General features: G+C 35.3%; 3 protein-coding genes across 3 annotated transcripts in view; all 3 read right to left on the bottom strand.

Annotated features, from left to right (window-relative positions):
* Positions 1 to 703: 703 nt before the first annotated feature.
* Positions 704 to 1,988, bottom strand: LOC141696183 (uncharacterized). The gene is made up of 5 exons (XM_074500363.1): positions 1,982 to 1,988; positions 1,595 to 1,815; positions 1,351 to 1,508; positions 1,014 to 1,134; positions 704 to 928 (listed from the first exon to the last, which is right to left on the bottom strand). The coding sequence occupies exons 1-5, from the start codon at positions 1,986 to 1,988 to the stop codon at positions 704 to 706; spliced, it is 732 nt and encodes a 243-aa protein (XP_074356464.1).
* A 3,601-nt stretch (positions 1,989 to 5,589) lies between these two features.
* LOC141696182 (uncharacterized) lies at positions 5,590 to 9,678 on the bottom strand. The gene is made up of 6 exons (XM_074500362.1): positions 9,425 to 9,678; positions 8,729 to 8,915; positions 8,405 to 8,659; positions 6,542 to 7,359; positions 5,794 to 5,838; positions 5,590 to 5,689 (listed from the first exon to the last, which is right to left on the bottom strand). Exons 1-6 carry the CDS (start codon positions 9,676 to 9,678, stop codon positions 5,590 to 5,592), a joined length of 1,659 nt encoding a protein of 552 aa, XP_074356463.1.
* A 60-nt stretch (positions 9,679 to 9,738) lies between these two features.
* Positions 9,739 to 14,327, bottom strand: part of LOC141696181 (uncharacterized) — a 59,380-nt gene continuing 54,791 nt past the window's right edge. The window contains exons 6-10 of the mRNA XM_074500361.1: positions 12,898 to 13,370; positions 12,527 to 12,848; positions 12,020 to 12,415; positions 10,987 to 11,303; positions 9,739 to 10,221 (exon numbers count right to left, since the gene is read on the bottom strand). Coding sequence (XP_074356462.1) covers positions 9,739 to 10,221; positions 10,987 to 11,303; positions 12,020 to 12,415; positions 12,527 to 12,848; positions 12,898 to 13,370 — 1,991 coding nt within the window. The remainder of the gene's footprint in view (positions 10,222 to 10,986; positions 11,304 to 12,019; positions 12,416 to 12,526; positions 12,849 to 12,897; positions 13,371 to 14,327) is intronic.

Raw genomic sequence — 14,327 nt, 5'->3', positions numbered from 1 at the left:
AACATACAAAGCTTTTTAACGAAAATACAAGAGCAATGTGCACCTAAAAATTAGGAGCTAACAGATATTGACTTCCTGGCAAATCTCCACCACCTCACGATCCTAAAAAACTCCACTGATTATTTGACTAACTCAACAAACTAGAAATAAAACATTTATTTAGAATAAACTGGAAATAAACTAATAAAGTTTAAGATTAATCCAATATTTTTATCCTTTTCCTAAATGAATTGTTGGTCAATGTGGGGTGCTCTTATTATATTTAAATGTTGCAATATATTTGTTAGCTAGTCTGGTCAAATGCCAATAGGCGATTCATTACTAAAGTTCATATAATAATTTTCTAGGATTATAATTCAGTGTTTAAGGTGTTAAACTGGAAAAAGCTTGAGTATTTTTTTATAATTATTCAGACACACACACGCGTAAAGGAGCGAGTGATATTAATGGGGCAAAGACATAATATATAAATGATTAATATCAATGACAAATAAGATGGTTACAGCAAAAAGTCTGTGCACCATGTTTTGTTCATAAGTAGTGAAAATTACTTAAGATTTGCATACGGACCTAGTCGTGCAAGCATGCAAGATGAAACGTAGAAATGAAGTCTGTTAAAATAACAATCTACCCATAAACTGGGAATTTGAAATATAGTCTTGAAATATTTATTAGGTGGTGCTGATATGCTTGTTAGAAGTAGTTAAGTCACCTTCTGCTTCTTCGTGGAGTTGGGTCCAACTGGATTTCCAGCACTTGTACAATGAGATAAATTGGCAGTACCAGAATCAACGCCATTAAGCTCAGACACCCTTGTGACTGTGTACTCCTCGCATCCCTGAATAATGTGGTATGGGGAGATTTTGAGCTGAAAGGCGCATAATTTTCCAACGATATTATTGACAGAAGGAGGAATGACTACCAATTCCTGGAGGGAAACATAATAGAAATTTCATCAGTTGGTTAACGACTTTATAATGGATCTATTTTGTTATAAATTAACTGGTCTATACCTCTCCGGCCTCGTCCAAGAGTTTCTGTAAAGGAACGCCTACAAGCTGTTTTGCATCCTTATTAAATAAGGTTACGGTTGTAGATCCAGCCTGATCCTCAATCTGCACCACAATTCTGAACCTGCATAAGATTAAGCGTCAGTCAATATAGTGTGTGAGTATGTTCCAAATAAAATATTTTGTTCCGTTTTGGCTTGGTATTGACTAATTTTTAATAAAGAGGTGTTATCATTATGGGTGTTATTATAGGTATCTGAATAGTCAGTTGTGATTGAGTCAAAAAAAAATATGTCAGTTGGGTATTAGAGAAGTTGTGGCTTGTTAGTACATGTATTACCTTTGTGCTAGTGAAGGAATTTCTTCATCACATGCCAAGCAGAGAAAGGCTCCATCCAAGGCTCGAAATGCACGAGCACAAGTAGGGCAATAATTGTAATACCAGCCATTTCCGTCAAGTATCCCAACTATTTTAGCATGACAGATGCAACGGACAGCCTGCATATTAATATATTTGAATTTTTGAAGCCAATTTGGCAAATCTGACAAGGTATTATTGAAGATTATTGAAAAAGCTGATTAACCTGCGTGCCATCTGGAATAACAGTTTCCAGTATAGAATTTACTGTTATCTCCTGCACACGGTCTACGTTTGAGGTGACAAATTGTTCGACTGTTGGAGTAGGCAGTGGCTCCTTTTTTCCGGTGCTACCAGTTGTGAGACCATTTTTAAGGGCATTCAGAGGGGGGTAGTCAATGTTGACATAAGAGCGAGTGCCATCAGTACTTGACAAGGATGTTGCATCTGCATTTTAACTTGTTTTTAGTCGTTTGAATATATAAACTAATTAATAATTAAATAAATTTAAATTTCTTTACTTATTCATATACATAGTATTTTGTTTGATAACTAAATACATTTATATATATATATACATGTTACTTTTTTGGTAAGAATGATCATTTGATACGCTTCATGTGTCGGTTTGTTGGTGCACGGCTTACCTATACTTATCAAAAACTGTAAATTATTACTTGAGAATTTCTTTGCAAGTAGGCCGGTAATGACCACAAAAACAGGCCCATCATTTGACGGGGTAAATACCTTGAAAAATTGTTTTGCTCTGGCCTCCCATAGAGTAACCACCATGGCCTCATTCCTGCAAGACAACAAAAATATGAAAGATATTTGTGTTGGGACTGGGTCTTTGGGGCATTCCTATGTAAAGTATTTGCTGTAATGAAGACATTAACTCTCAGGTCTTAAGTTTTGAATTTAATGTTAGCTACACTTTTTAATGGAATTAATAGTGGTGGATGAATTTATTTTTTCTTGAAATCTTTGTTATAGTTCAAATTGTTTTATAAACTTGTGTAAACGGTACTTTCCCAACTGAATTTAAATGTTGTATCTCCAGATTTGGTAGCAATCATATAGTTTAGCACGGAATGGTACAAAAGGGACTAAAAATGTTTTTTTTCCAGTAAGCAGAATGTGTATTGGCCAGTTCAAATGTTAAAACCGGGATATCTAATCTATTGGGAAAAAACCACAAAAAGGAGTATGACAAGATTATCTTAATTTTTATATGTACATTTCTTGTGAGGTGGATAAAATATGGAAAAACAAATACCTTATTTTGAACTAATTATAAATTTAAAACTTAAATTGGAATCAACAACATGTATGTCATCTACTCAAACTGTATTGTATATACATGAGGTGGTTGATATCATGTAATTAGAGGCCCTGTAATATCCCATATATTTAAAAGTATGGACTGATGTTCACGTAAATAAGTTCCTAATGATTAAATTAGATGAAAGAATATGTAAATTGCAGTTTCATACCATTTTTTTATAGGAGCAATTATTAAGTTAAGGATAATAGGCACATATGAATTGTAATTATAATGTCAGTCACGAAGAGTTGCAAAAGAATGTTTACTTGTCATTGGTGAGGACGACATCCATCTTTTCAGCGCCATTGGACCTCTTTTCCATTTGTCCATAACTGAGTACCATGCCAATTACATCTGACAAAGCATATGATTAGTCATCTATTATCATAAACATGCAGCGAATAAGTAATATGTGTTTTAGCTCTAACCTATGAGAAATTTGACTTGTCCAACCAAGTTTTTCACTCTGTCAAAAGGTTGGAGTTCGAATTTGTAAAGGGCAATCTCATTCATGTTTGTTTTCTCTTCGATCTTAGTCTTGTAATAGAAGCTGATTGCAAGGTCTCTGTCAACACTTCTGTACAACGCAGGCGCTGGTACAAGTTTGAAGTTGGAGATGTTGTAGACACCTTCTTCCTTAAGCAGGGGTAAATAAATCTGCTTTTGATTGTTTCGAACGGTTGCCAAGATATGGTTATCCTACAAAACAATTATATCCAGGAATAGCATATGAGTAATTTTCTTAGTTTGGGGACATATCGCATTTCCACCATAACATGTTAATATGATTAATAGCAGTAAGGTTAATGCATACCTGTTCATCAAGTAAGACGATATTGGTGTGCAACAACATCTTTGTTTTCTTGTTAATAGCTTCCCATATAAGGCCAACACGAACACGAATTGTGTGATTTTCTGTGTTGGATGTTAAAGCTGATATCATTGTGCTTTAAGGCATGATTGACTGTGTACTGTATGCTGGTAGACTGTAAGCGGGAGGGTGTTCTATGACAAATAATTCCAATCTTTCCTATATATATATATAGAGGGGGTAGTAACTGCAGGAATAGGAAAAGGGCTGAATGAAAGGGTTTGTAATGAGATAATTAAAATGAATTGAAATGGCCGATGGTTTAGCATTTGAATTAATGTTTTAAGAATTGTATTGTATGTGTTTTGCATCTAATGTGTTAAGTTTTATGCCCTTAAAGGATGGTTTCGTATATTTAATTAATTTTAAAAGCAAAATCACTAATAACAAAAATTATATTCCAATATTGTAATGTTTTATATTCTTTCAGTATGGATGAGTAAAATATGATGAGTAACTAACGGAATTTTACAAACTACTATATACTTACATATATTATTATACCAAACTTAATAATATTGAAAACATCAAAAATTTAATAGATTATTTATATGTATGTGAAATTAAATTAGTATTAATTATTCAAGAATTTAAGATGTAAAAATATATCCATATGAGACAGGATTTATAAATAGTTACATAGAAATATTCAAACAATAAAAATTAAAAATCATACGGATAAAAAAGAATGCAAGTTAATTTATTTATTCAAGTAATGACATAATTGAATCAACATGTATAAGTTAGGTTTGATCTGTGTCAGACGAAGAGTTGTATGTCAAGCTCTATCCCCATATTTGTACTATACTAAAAGCAAAAGCAAGGGAGTTTGGCAGCTTCTTGGAACGTCAAAAATAAATTTCTAAGTAATGTGGGTAATACAGGAGCTTGGTATCCTAAGGGCCTTTTACAACTTATAGGATGAATATAATCTGAATTGAGCGGGTGTAACTGATGAATATTAATGCATGCATTTAAAGTCATATAATTGTATATTTTAATGAGTTATTTTTTGCATATATATATATGATGTTTGTCATCATAACTTATCCATCTTGTTTGATGAGTGTTCTGTATCAGAGTTATATACTTTATACTTTCTTTTACAAGCAATTTTTTTCTTAATACAATGAAGCGTAGTAGTACCAATCTCCAAAGCCTGCCCACAACCATGATTGTTACCATAATGCAGCTAATGTTGGCGGGTGGTTTTGAAGATTGTTTCAATTTTTTTATTGCTTGAGCACAAGCGCAAAGACCCGTTGTTATAGTCCGGTTGCTGAAGGAGTTTCCTTTACGTGAGCTTTATAAGTTTGGAAAAAGCGGGAGTGTTCGTGATATTGCTTGTTTTGAGAGATTTTTCGATATCAGCAACCACTTGGTGGTTGATGATGCTATAATGTATACACAATGCAGGAATATTATTTTCGGTGTTGGAAGCATTAATGACCATTTTCTTGAGCTTGACTTTTTGACCTCTGAGGGTCATTTCTTATCGATGGTTGCTAATTATATCTTAAGAATTTTTTGCAGGAAAAACCAAAAAAATCCTACACTACAAACTCTTGTTGCTTTATATAACACTCCTTACCATGAAAGAGATATAATTCCTGCTCTGAATTATCTTCGGGCCATACGGTGCAATGTTGATGATGTAGATATTGCAATTGAACTTGATATTGAAGTGGCATGTGCGATTCACTTGGGTGGTTCAGAACTAACATTGCTCAATAACATGTCGTCAACCGATGAGTGTTTGTTATGCTGTCTTGATAGGATGACAAATATGTTTTCAAGTAGTTCATGCTAAATGTTTTTGGTGTGCATGAAAGTAGTTTGTTAGTTTTAAAATAACAGTTTATGATTTTGTTGGAGTTTGAAAATAGGTCTATTAGATAATGGGTAGTGGTCTGTCGTTTTTGTTCTGCAAATGTCACCTGTAGGTGTCATTAATTGATCTGATAAGTAAATGAATGATATTAGTTTTATTGTATCAGCGCATACTGGTTTAGTCTGTTTCTAAGCGTTAGTTGGTTGTGTATTTGATAGGAGCTATAGTGCTTCCTAAAGCAAATTTAGGTAACTCTGTTATAGGCTCTATTAGATTCTCAACAGTTGATATGTTCCTACAAAATTGTGAAATAAATGAAAGTGTATGCACTTCCAATATTTAGTGACACGTATGAAATCTGTATCAGATTTTGTACCCGTTGCGGAAAAAGGAACTGACCTTTCCGCCTCAAAAACCAGTCCATCATTAACATAAGCAGTTGCCCTAATGAAATTTCAATTGCATTTAGGTTAGGTAATGCAACCAAAACAATTGTGGAAAAATATAAATAGAAAGAAAATATTAGGTAATACAACAAAAATACTTATGTCAAAATTTATTAAGAAATAGAAGAAATACTAGGTGCGTCTATGGTATGGACGATGACAATGAAAGGTTATGCCTAGAATTTAAATCCCTTTCAAACAAAGGACTAAATTTTGTTACCAATGCTAGCGGGGGCAATTCACGTTTTCAGTGAGATAAGTTTCTTCCATGTTGTACTGCGGTGATGTTCTGGTGAGGATACAATTACCTAAAGATTGTAAAAGTCCTCCATCTATATAACTTAAAGGAAGAATAAGTACCCTTATAAGAATTTAAAAGGACCTCGAACTACTATGTGCAATGTCAATATGTCATAAAACACCTGCTTTTCTATAGCACGTGTTGATTAAGACAGCTTTTCGACGCCTAGATTATAATGCACTTTACAGATGCAGCGCTACTATTATCATCTATACCGTGAAATTAGTTTGATAGAAGCTAAGCAAGGGGCAACCCACCACGACCCTGACTACAGGCTAATAGATTGACTGAGCAAACATTCTAAATTGTTGCACCTTGTCTTACTCTAATTAAATAAAATTACTCACATAGTCACTAATCATGTTATCTCGGAACCAAATACCAAATTTAGTGATTTTGCCATATCAAAGAATCTGTAACAGTGCGGAAAACTGTCACGAATTTTGATATCCCTGATAGGGACAACGACTGCACAAGATTATCAAATACCACACGGTAGACAATGTTTTTGGTGTAACCCTTGGTGACCTCGTTATCATCAACCGTAACAATTTTTAACCCATTTGGAGAAGTAACGCGAGAAACTGTGACGTACATCTGGTCGTGCCCAAATACTGGGTCTGGAAGGTACAAGCCCACATTCTGAACCGTTTGTCCCTGGCTTTTGTTCACGGTCATTGCATAGCATACTGCAATTAGAAATTGTTTTCTTTTCAAGATGAACGGCACTGCCTTATCCGCTGGGCACATTGTTATTCTAGGAACATATGTTGTATCGCCAATCCTGGTACCCGTTATAATTAACGCTTCGATTAGAAACGGGTAGCATCGAGTGATTATGAGGCGAGTGCCATTACACAACCCCTTTTTGGCATTGAGATTACGCAGCAACATTATTGGTGCACCAACCTTAACCGCAATTTCATGATTTTGCATGCCACTAGATTTTAGTGAGTTTAGATATTCGGGTGGATATAACACCTCGTCAGCCTCTGATGTGGACGAACCTTTACAAATACTATCGTAGCTCTTGTAGACTTTGAATTCCCCTGGAAGTCTGCGTAAAACAGTGACATTAACGATGTCAACATGTTCATTGAGGGGTGTCAATACAACTCTATTACGTAGATATTCTACATCTTCATGTCTGTGATGGAGGTCTTTGTAGATTTCATTGACTATTGCCTCAATAGCATCACCAGAATAATTGACGAGGACCTGTAAAACATTTTGTAGTATGTTAGGTTACCATGGTTTAAGAGGCCGATTTACTACGTTAAGAATTAATTTATGTTAAGAGGGGGTTAATGCAGGTACACTAATTTGTGTTAAATCAAATATTGTAATTTAAAAGGTTCTGATCTTGTTCTCTCACAAGTAGTGTATGTGGTATAGCCAAAAAAATATTAATAACATAGTTCAATATGAATCAACTAACTTACATGAAATGATCCATTGAAACATAGATACCAATAGAGAGAACAGAAAATATAGGATGTATTTCTAGAGCAGACCAACAAAAACATAAGGGTCTATTCCAGTTCTTGGTGGCATCCTGGAAGAGGCATAAATAATTACATTAGGTGCTTTACCAGAGGTAATAATAAACCTCACTCATAGTTTTTAATTTATTGGATATGTGCTCAGGTATAATGCTTACCTAAAATTTGAAGTGTAAGAAGCCACCAAATCCATGCGTCACATGTGAAGACAAGTGTAAGCTAATTCCAGTTCCAATAATTACTCTGAAAGTGTGAATCTGTAGGCATTTCCGTATAGTTTTGTGCCCCCTTTAACATATTGTGTATGTTTGACTAACTTAAGAGGATAATGGTTTTAAACTGAATTTTATTTAGCGAATAGCTAATAACCAAGATTCTAGTATAGCAGGTGGAATAATATTTAAAAAACATTGAAGCATCTATTTCTTTGTTAGTAGTGGCAGCAACAAATGTTTACACAAAATAAATTTCCATTAAATTAAACGCAAGGAGGAGGGCAGATATGTGGATTTTCTATCACCAATAAGAGAATGGAAAGTATGTTATTTAGTTTATGTTGTTAATTTGGTTGATTTAATCATTATATGTAATGGAATGTTTAGAACAATATAACCTGAATATACGTAATCTAAGTATATATATGTTTATAGTGTGCCAGAGTGACATGATAAATGGAACAACTCGAAAAATTCCTGGTTATTAGCACCCATTTAAAAATGATAGTGTTTATATTTTGGATAGGCAGGGCGTGTAATATGTACCTCCTCGGGTAATGTTATCCATGATGGCTCTGGGTCATCTCCGATTATAATTGTTTGCTCTAAACCATCTCCCAATGACAACACCCAATCTCTAAATTGCACTTTCTTACCACGGATTGTAACTTTTGGGACATTCCTTTCAATCCTCATGTTCTCACGTAGAGTGAATACTTTACAGTATTGCCACAATGGTGACTTGCTAATGCAGGCTGCAACTATTTCCTCGCGACCCTTTTTTTGAATGACAGGTAAAACCTGTCAGAAATCCCCACCCCAGACCATAGTCAGGCCATCATATGGCAAGGTCCCGGCATTTGGGTCAACCTTGGACCGTATATCTCTGAATGTGCGATCAACAGCTTCGAATACTAAACGATGAGTCATTGGAGCTTCATCCCAAATGACCAAACTTGTGCTGCATATTAGCTCCGCGAGAAACGTATTTTGTTTTACTTCACAACAGCTAAATTTGTCGGCATCAATCGGTATTTTGAAGCGTGAATGAGCTGTTCTGCCTCCGTCAATCAGGAGTGAAGTAATACCAGATGAAACAACAGCAAGCACTATTTTTCCCTCACCCCTTAGTCTGGCTATAATTGTGGACCATTAGAAGGTCTTTCCAGTTCCACCAGGGCCATACACAAAGTAAAATCCTCATATATCCTTGTCCACTGATTCCACAATTTGGTCAAAAATGATGCGCTGCATTTGGTTCAAGCAATGTACGGCCTCACTTGCTTTTAAATGAAGTTTCTCGCAATCATACATCATCTCCTCCAATAATAATTCATTTTTATATTTAGAAGTGGAGACAGTATTTAGCTCTGGCAAACCTGGGTAATCAGCCAATTTTTAACCATATTGCTTTAACAATTCATTTATTACTTCAAGGGCTAGCATCTCCTTGTCAGCAATATTGATTTTCAGTTTTGGAAAATTTATGATTTTACGCCGTTTGTATTCAATATCTTCAGCCATATTTTCCCAGTGGCTTGCCCAGAGTTCTGAGGGGTCACTAACTTCGCAAAAACTAATAAAGTGACAAACAAATTGTGAAGTTGAGAGGCACTGGCCCATAGGGAGGCATCTGTAAGTGCAATATGCCATTCATTACCGGATTCAAGCAAGCCTCTGTGAAAGCATGCTTCTTTGTAGGTAGAGTAAACAATCCCATCAACTGTTCTGATTTCTTCAAACATTTTCACCCCAACGACAATGTTTAACAACAAGCGCATGTAAAATCGTTCACCAGAGGCAGGATGCACGTAAACCATACACCCAATTACATCAATATATTATTTTTGACGGAACCAATGTTTAGCAGATGCATCCCATCAGAACTTTGTTGGGTATTTGATAAAGGTTAGATTGTGACCCAGGTTGTCATATCGGTTAGATAACATCCATTGAATGAACATAGTGCCATCAGGATCAACTCTGTGAACAACTTCAGACAATGTCTCATTGTCACGAAATCTAACCACCTGCTCATTTTCCAAGTGAAAATACAGTCGTTGTACAAAGGGCTCTCTGTGATGAATGGGGAACTCAAATAGACGCCAACATGACTCGGCTGCCGAAACATATCGACGTGAAAGATAATTGCTCACTTCATCTGAACTTGAAGTTTTAAGAGTCGATGAACTCTCACTATTGCTACAGAGATTTTGGTTAGCGTTCTCTAAGCGTGCAGTTGCCGTATCAGGACTCTTTCCAATATATTTAAATAAATATTTTATAGAGAGAGACCGATTACACCAACATTTATGTGCCCTTGATATTTCACCAACAATCCACGATGATATGGGACAACATGCCTAACGATAGAAAGGAACCCATTAAAAAAAGAACTTACTAAATTATAGACATTTTATAAAAAATTATTTATTATTTTTTTATATTCAACATTGCAGAATAAGCAAATTATAATAATTGCAAATGTTGGCCCGTCATTTCAAAAATTTGTTGGAATGTATATAGTGAACATCTATTCTATAAATCTATATTACGAAGAGTGTTTGATATGGCACAGTGTTTATAGTTGATTATGATGCAACCACTTTTTAAACTACATACTACTGCCAAAAAAATGCATAAAAATAATAGTTATACAATGTTTCAGGATGATAGTGATTGTTAGCATTCATTTAACAATAAGTAATATGAATGACCACAAACACATCTATGTATTTATATATAGCTTTCCCAAACTCGTTAGTCGAAGGGAGATTGATTTTATTAGTGAAAGAAAACGAAGATTGAATGTTAAAAGAGTTTGTTCTAATTAAAGTTAATAATGTAGAGTACAATAAGATGTAAGCATGCAATCACTTTCAGAGGGTGGAAGAAGTGGCAGGGGTTTCCTACACTTTAATCTAGGTAAATGAGCAATATTACTGATCCTATGGATATATGTGCATGCCATTTTTTATGGGAAAGGCATATGGGTTCTAAACACACTGACATGTAAAAGATTAAAGTAGTCATATTGATGTCGAAACTCTTTCAGGACTTGAAAATAAGATGTCGAAGAAAAGTGTGTACCTATTATCCAAATGTATTCTGTTAAACTCCACTGTTACTTTTGTATCTCTCCTTCTATACAAGGCGTAACCGTCAGCGTCCCCAGCCATTTTATCGCTGAAAGATTTGGGATAAAGTTTTGTGCATCGGCCGTTTGATATGCAAGGACATTTTGGATTTGCAGGTCCACATGGTCCATGCATCATGAGTTGGGAAACTGCTTTGTACCCTATTGGATCTGCTTTCTTATCAGCAATTTCAGCACTTATGACATTATCAATGTCCTCTGGAGTCAGCAACTTGTCTGCAGCACCCAACCATAATACAATATGAGCATGTGGTAATCCCCGTTTTTGAAACTCCACTGTGTATACCACTGCAATTTAGTATAAAATAAAGGTAAGAATGTGTGTATACTGCCAGGGACCCACTATTATTGAAATATACTTCTATATAGACAATTTTATGTGAATAATTGGAGTTTAAAGGACAGGACTATAAATTATTTATGGCTTAAGGCTGAATAAGTTTGTAATTAACATACCAATCAGGATTCCTAACTGGATTTATAAAAGTTTTGAAGTTAACATAGTAAACAACTGCACCAAATTTATAAAGTAATAAAAGGTCTATTAAATTACATGGCCATAGTTAGTTTTACATTTTAATGCCGCACATGGACATGGACACCTTGATATTTATGGTTGACATTTATCTCCAAAGAAAACACTGTGATGAAAAACCATGCTTAGGCTTAAGTGCAAAAAAGTTCTCAGCAGACTCCGACTATAGAAAACCTGAAGCACCTGATGATGGTCATCAATTAGAAAACTCAACTGCCTAAAAGATATTAAAAGGGGACGGTGCAGAAGCATGTAATTAGGTACTACAATATGAGGTAGTACACAAGTTTCTGAATTAAGTATAAGTATGTGTTTACATCTGCCTGTATGGTAAGGAGCTTCCACTTAAACGTTTTGGTTTCATTCTCTGGTTTGCAAGTTCGTATTATGACGAGATTTAACTAACATATAGCCCTGAAATATTCAAAGTCAAGTAGTGGTAGCATTCATAAACTAAGAAAAAATATACCTGCGAGCACACGCCTTAAAACATGTTTTTTGGTGAAGTCATTGAGCATAGCATTGAGCTTCATTTTAAATACCCTGGCCATAATATTAGGTCGTACAGAGGCACTGTGAGATCCAGAAGCCCGAATAGCCTCCTCAATTTCATACCATTTCGGATTACACGTAAAAGTAATAAATAGGTCGGGATGTCCATATTCTTTGCTGACGGCTAATGATTCCTGAAAATTTTGTTGCATGTATCGGTAGCCACCAGTAAAACTTGACAATAAAATCACACGTCTACCTACCTCTGTGGCATCCACATCACCGCGTCTTAGGTTGTCTACAATATTATTATAAAGATCTGATTTTATGATAGATTGATGCCTCTGCACCCATACTAGTCTCACACGCTCCACTGAGCACCAAGCATCAACTATAAATTATAGGAATAAATGCCCACCAAGCAACAAAGTATATCCTTCAGCACCACGATATTATGCCCTAAACGCATAGTATTCGCGCATACTTACCGCGTCCTTTTCACTTTCTGAATTGTTTGCATTACGATGTTTAATATAGATTCTATACCCATCTTCCCCAAACGGGAATAACAAAGGGTACTGCAACGACATAAAAGAAGGGTGCAATTCACTGATATGTTGTAGACCATTTCTTTTATGCTTAACAACTATATCCCTCTTATTAGCAAAGTCATTATCAACCACAATCCCAGCAAACTCATAATCATTGGCAGTTGGGACATTCTGAAATCGACCATCAGAAGTCCGCCTTTCAAACAATCTTAGATGAATCTGTTCGGGTTGAGCGCCTGTAAATCGCTCATGCGCCTGCTTAAATATACTGACTAAAGCATTTTCCCGCTCCAACATATCTTACAACATTGAGACAATAGTGGCATCCACTTCCCCTGCCTTTCCTGTAAAGCTTAACCGGGGAATCCACAGCCTCCTGACCATCATACATATACAATTGTGCAAATTTCGGTGTCAAAGAGCTGAGGCTATGATAAGTACGTCCACAGACGCGAAAGTCATATGGCCCCTTGCCATTATTAACCGAATGATCAACGTTACCCCCGAATGAACAAAATGCAAAGATGTTGTTATAGACACGACTCTTGCTAAAATAAACACTTGATCTTGTCTCATTAGCACCTATTAGGTAGTTCAATTCTGGAGGTGTTTCACGTAATAAAGGAAGTTGAACCTTCCCTTTACCACAACAAATTGAATATCCCTTGGGTCCTGTACCCACATGTCTGCCCGTAAATTCAGCAGCCCAAATGTGCGCTGTGCAGAAACCGCATATCTCTTCTTGTCTACCGATATTGAGGATTTTTTTGCTCTCCACTGTTCCGACAATTCAGCAGCGAGTTCATTTAAAAAGAGCATTTCCACTATGATTAAAAGAAACAATCATCCACAAACTTGAAGTCTTACAAAAATCTTTTTTCTTCCGATTTATGGATGTGCACTGTGACGACTGAGAATTTTGTGACGTAATTAAGTCAATAAAGTATGTGTTATGTGATGTGATTATAATTATGTGACTAAGTGATGATTAATTATCTTTTCTATATATTAGAGTATAGGAGCATGGATAAAAAAAAACGTTCCAATTTAAAGAGTTAGCTTAGAAGTTAAGCTGTGGTGTCGGGCCGTCAGGTAGAACGGAACCCGTCCTAATAGGGAGTTAAAGAATATAAAATATAAATTATGTGTGATTGAATGAACTGAATGTTTAAATAAAGTATTTCGTCCTAAGTGACGTGTCAATTGATAATGATAATGAGAAGCGTAATCGAAACGCTGAGCATCGGGCCGTCAGGCTGAACGTGACCCGGTACGCGTAAAAGAGGATAAAGATTAAAGAAGGATAAATTCTATGATCATAACTGAGTCGTTACGTGATTATATATGTGAGATTGTTGTATGTATGCATGACTATGTGTTCTGTGACAATTTTATGAATTTTAAAGGGATTATGTGACTTAAATAAAGGTTTAATTAACCTTCGCGCATTTTTATAAAATCATTCGAGTAAGATAAAAATATGGGATTTGTTCTATTATCTTCATAGTGGTCCTAGAGACTTTTTAAAAATGATGAGTGAATTTATTTGATGGTCTTTGCATTTTTAAATTGATTTTATGTGGAAATGTTATTATTAAAGCAAGTTTGCGAAATTCATATAAAATCAACCGTTTGCTCAAAAATCTATTATGAGTAATGGTTAAAAAGCTAATTTCGAGGTGTACGAATTAAAATTGTCATTTTCAATAATTCTTGACTTTTCGAGAGAGATAT

Source organism: Apium graveolens, chromosome 11 (assembly GCF_009905375.1).
Source record: "Apium graveolens cultivar Ventura chromosome 11, ASM990537v1, whole genome shotgun sequence".
NCBI lineage: Eukaryota > Viridiplantae > Streptophyta > Magnoliopsida > Apiales > Apiaceae > Apium > Apium graveolens.
This window is presented reverse-complemented; position numbering and strand designations above follow the sequence as displayed.

What these genes read in the sequence shown, in the direction of transcription:
- LOC141696183 (XM_074500363.1), bottom strand. An exon ending in TTATTCCAGATGGCACGCAG is followed by an intron (nt 1,509 to 1,594) that starts GTTAATCAGCTT and finishes ATTAATATGCAG; the next exon opens with GCTGTCCGTTGCATCTGTCA. An exon ending in TCTTGGACGAGGCCGGAGAG is followed by an intron (nt 929 to 1,013) that starts GTATAGACCAGT and finishes GTTTCCCTCCAG; the next exon opens with GAATTGGTAGTCATTCCTCC.
- LOC141696182 (XM_074500362.1), bottom strand. Translation starts at nt 9,678, where the DNA reads ATGGTTTACGTGCATCCTGCCTCTGGTGAACGATTTTACATGCGCTTG. An exon ending in ACTTTATTAGTTTTTGCGAA is followed by an intron (nt 8,916 to 9,424) that starts GTTAGTGACCCC and finishes TGACGGAGGCAG; the next exon opens with AACAGCTCATTCACGCTTCA. An exon ending in TCAGAGATATACGGTCCAAG is followed by an intron (nt 8,660 to 8,728) that starts GTTGACCCAAAT and finishes GATTTCTGACAG; the next exon opens with GTTTTACCTGTCATTCAAAA.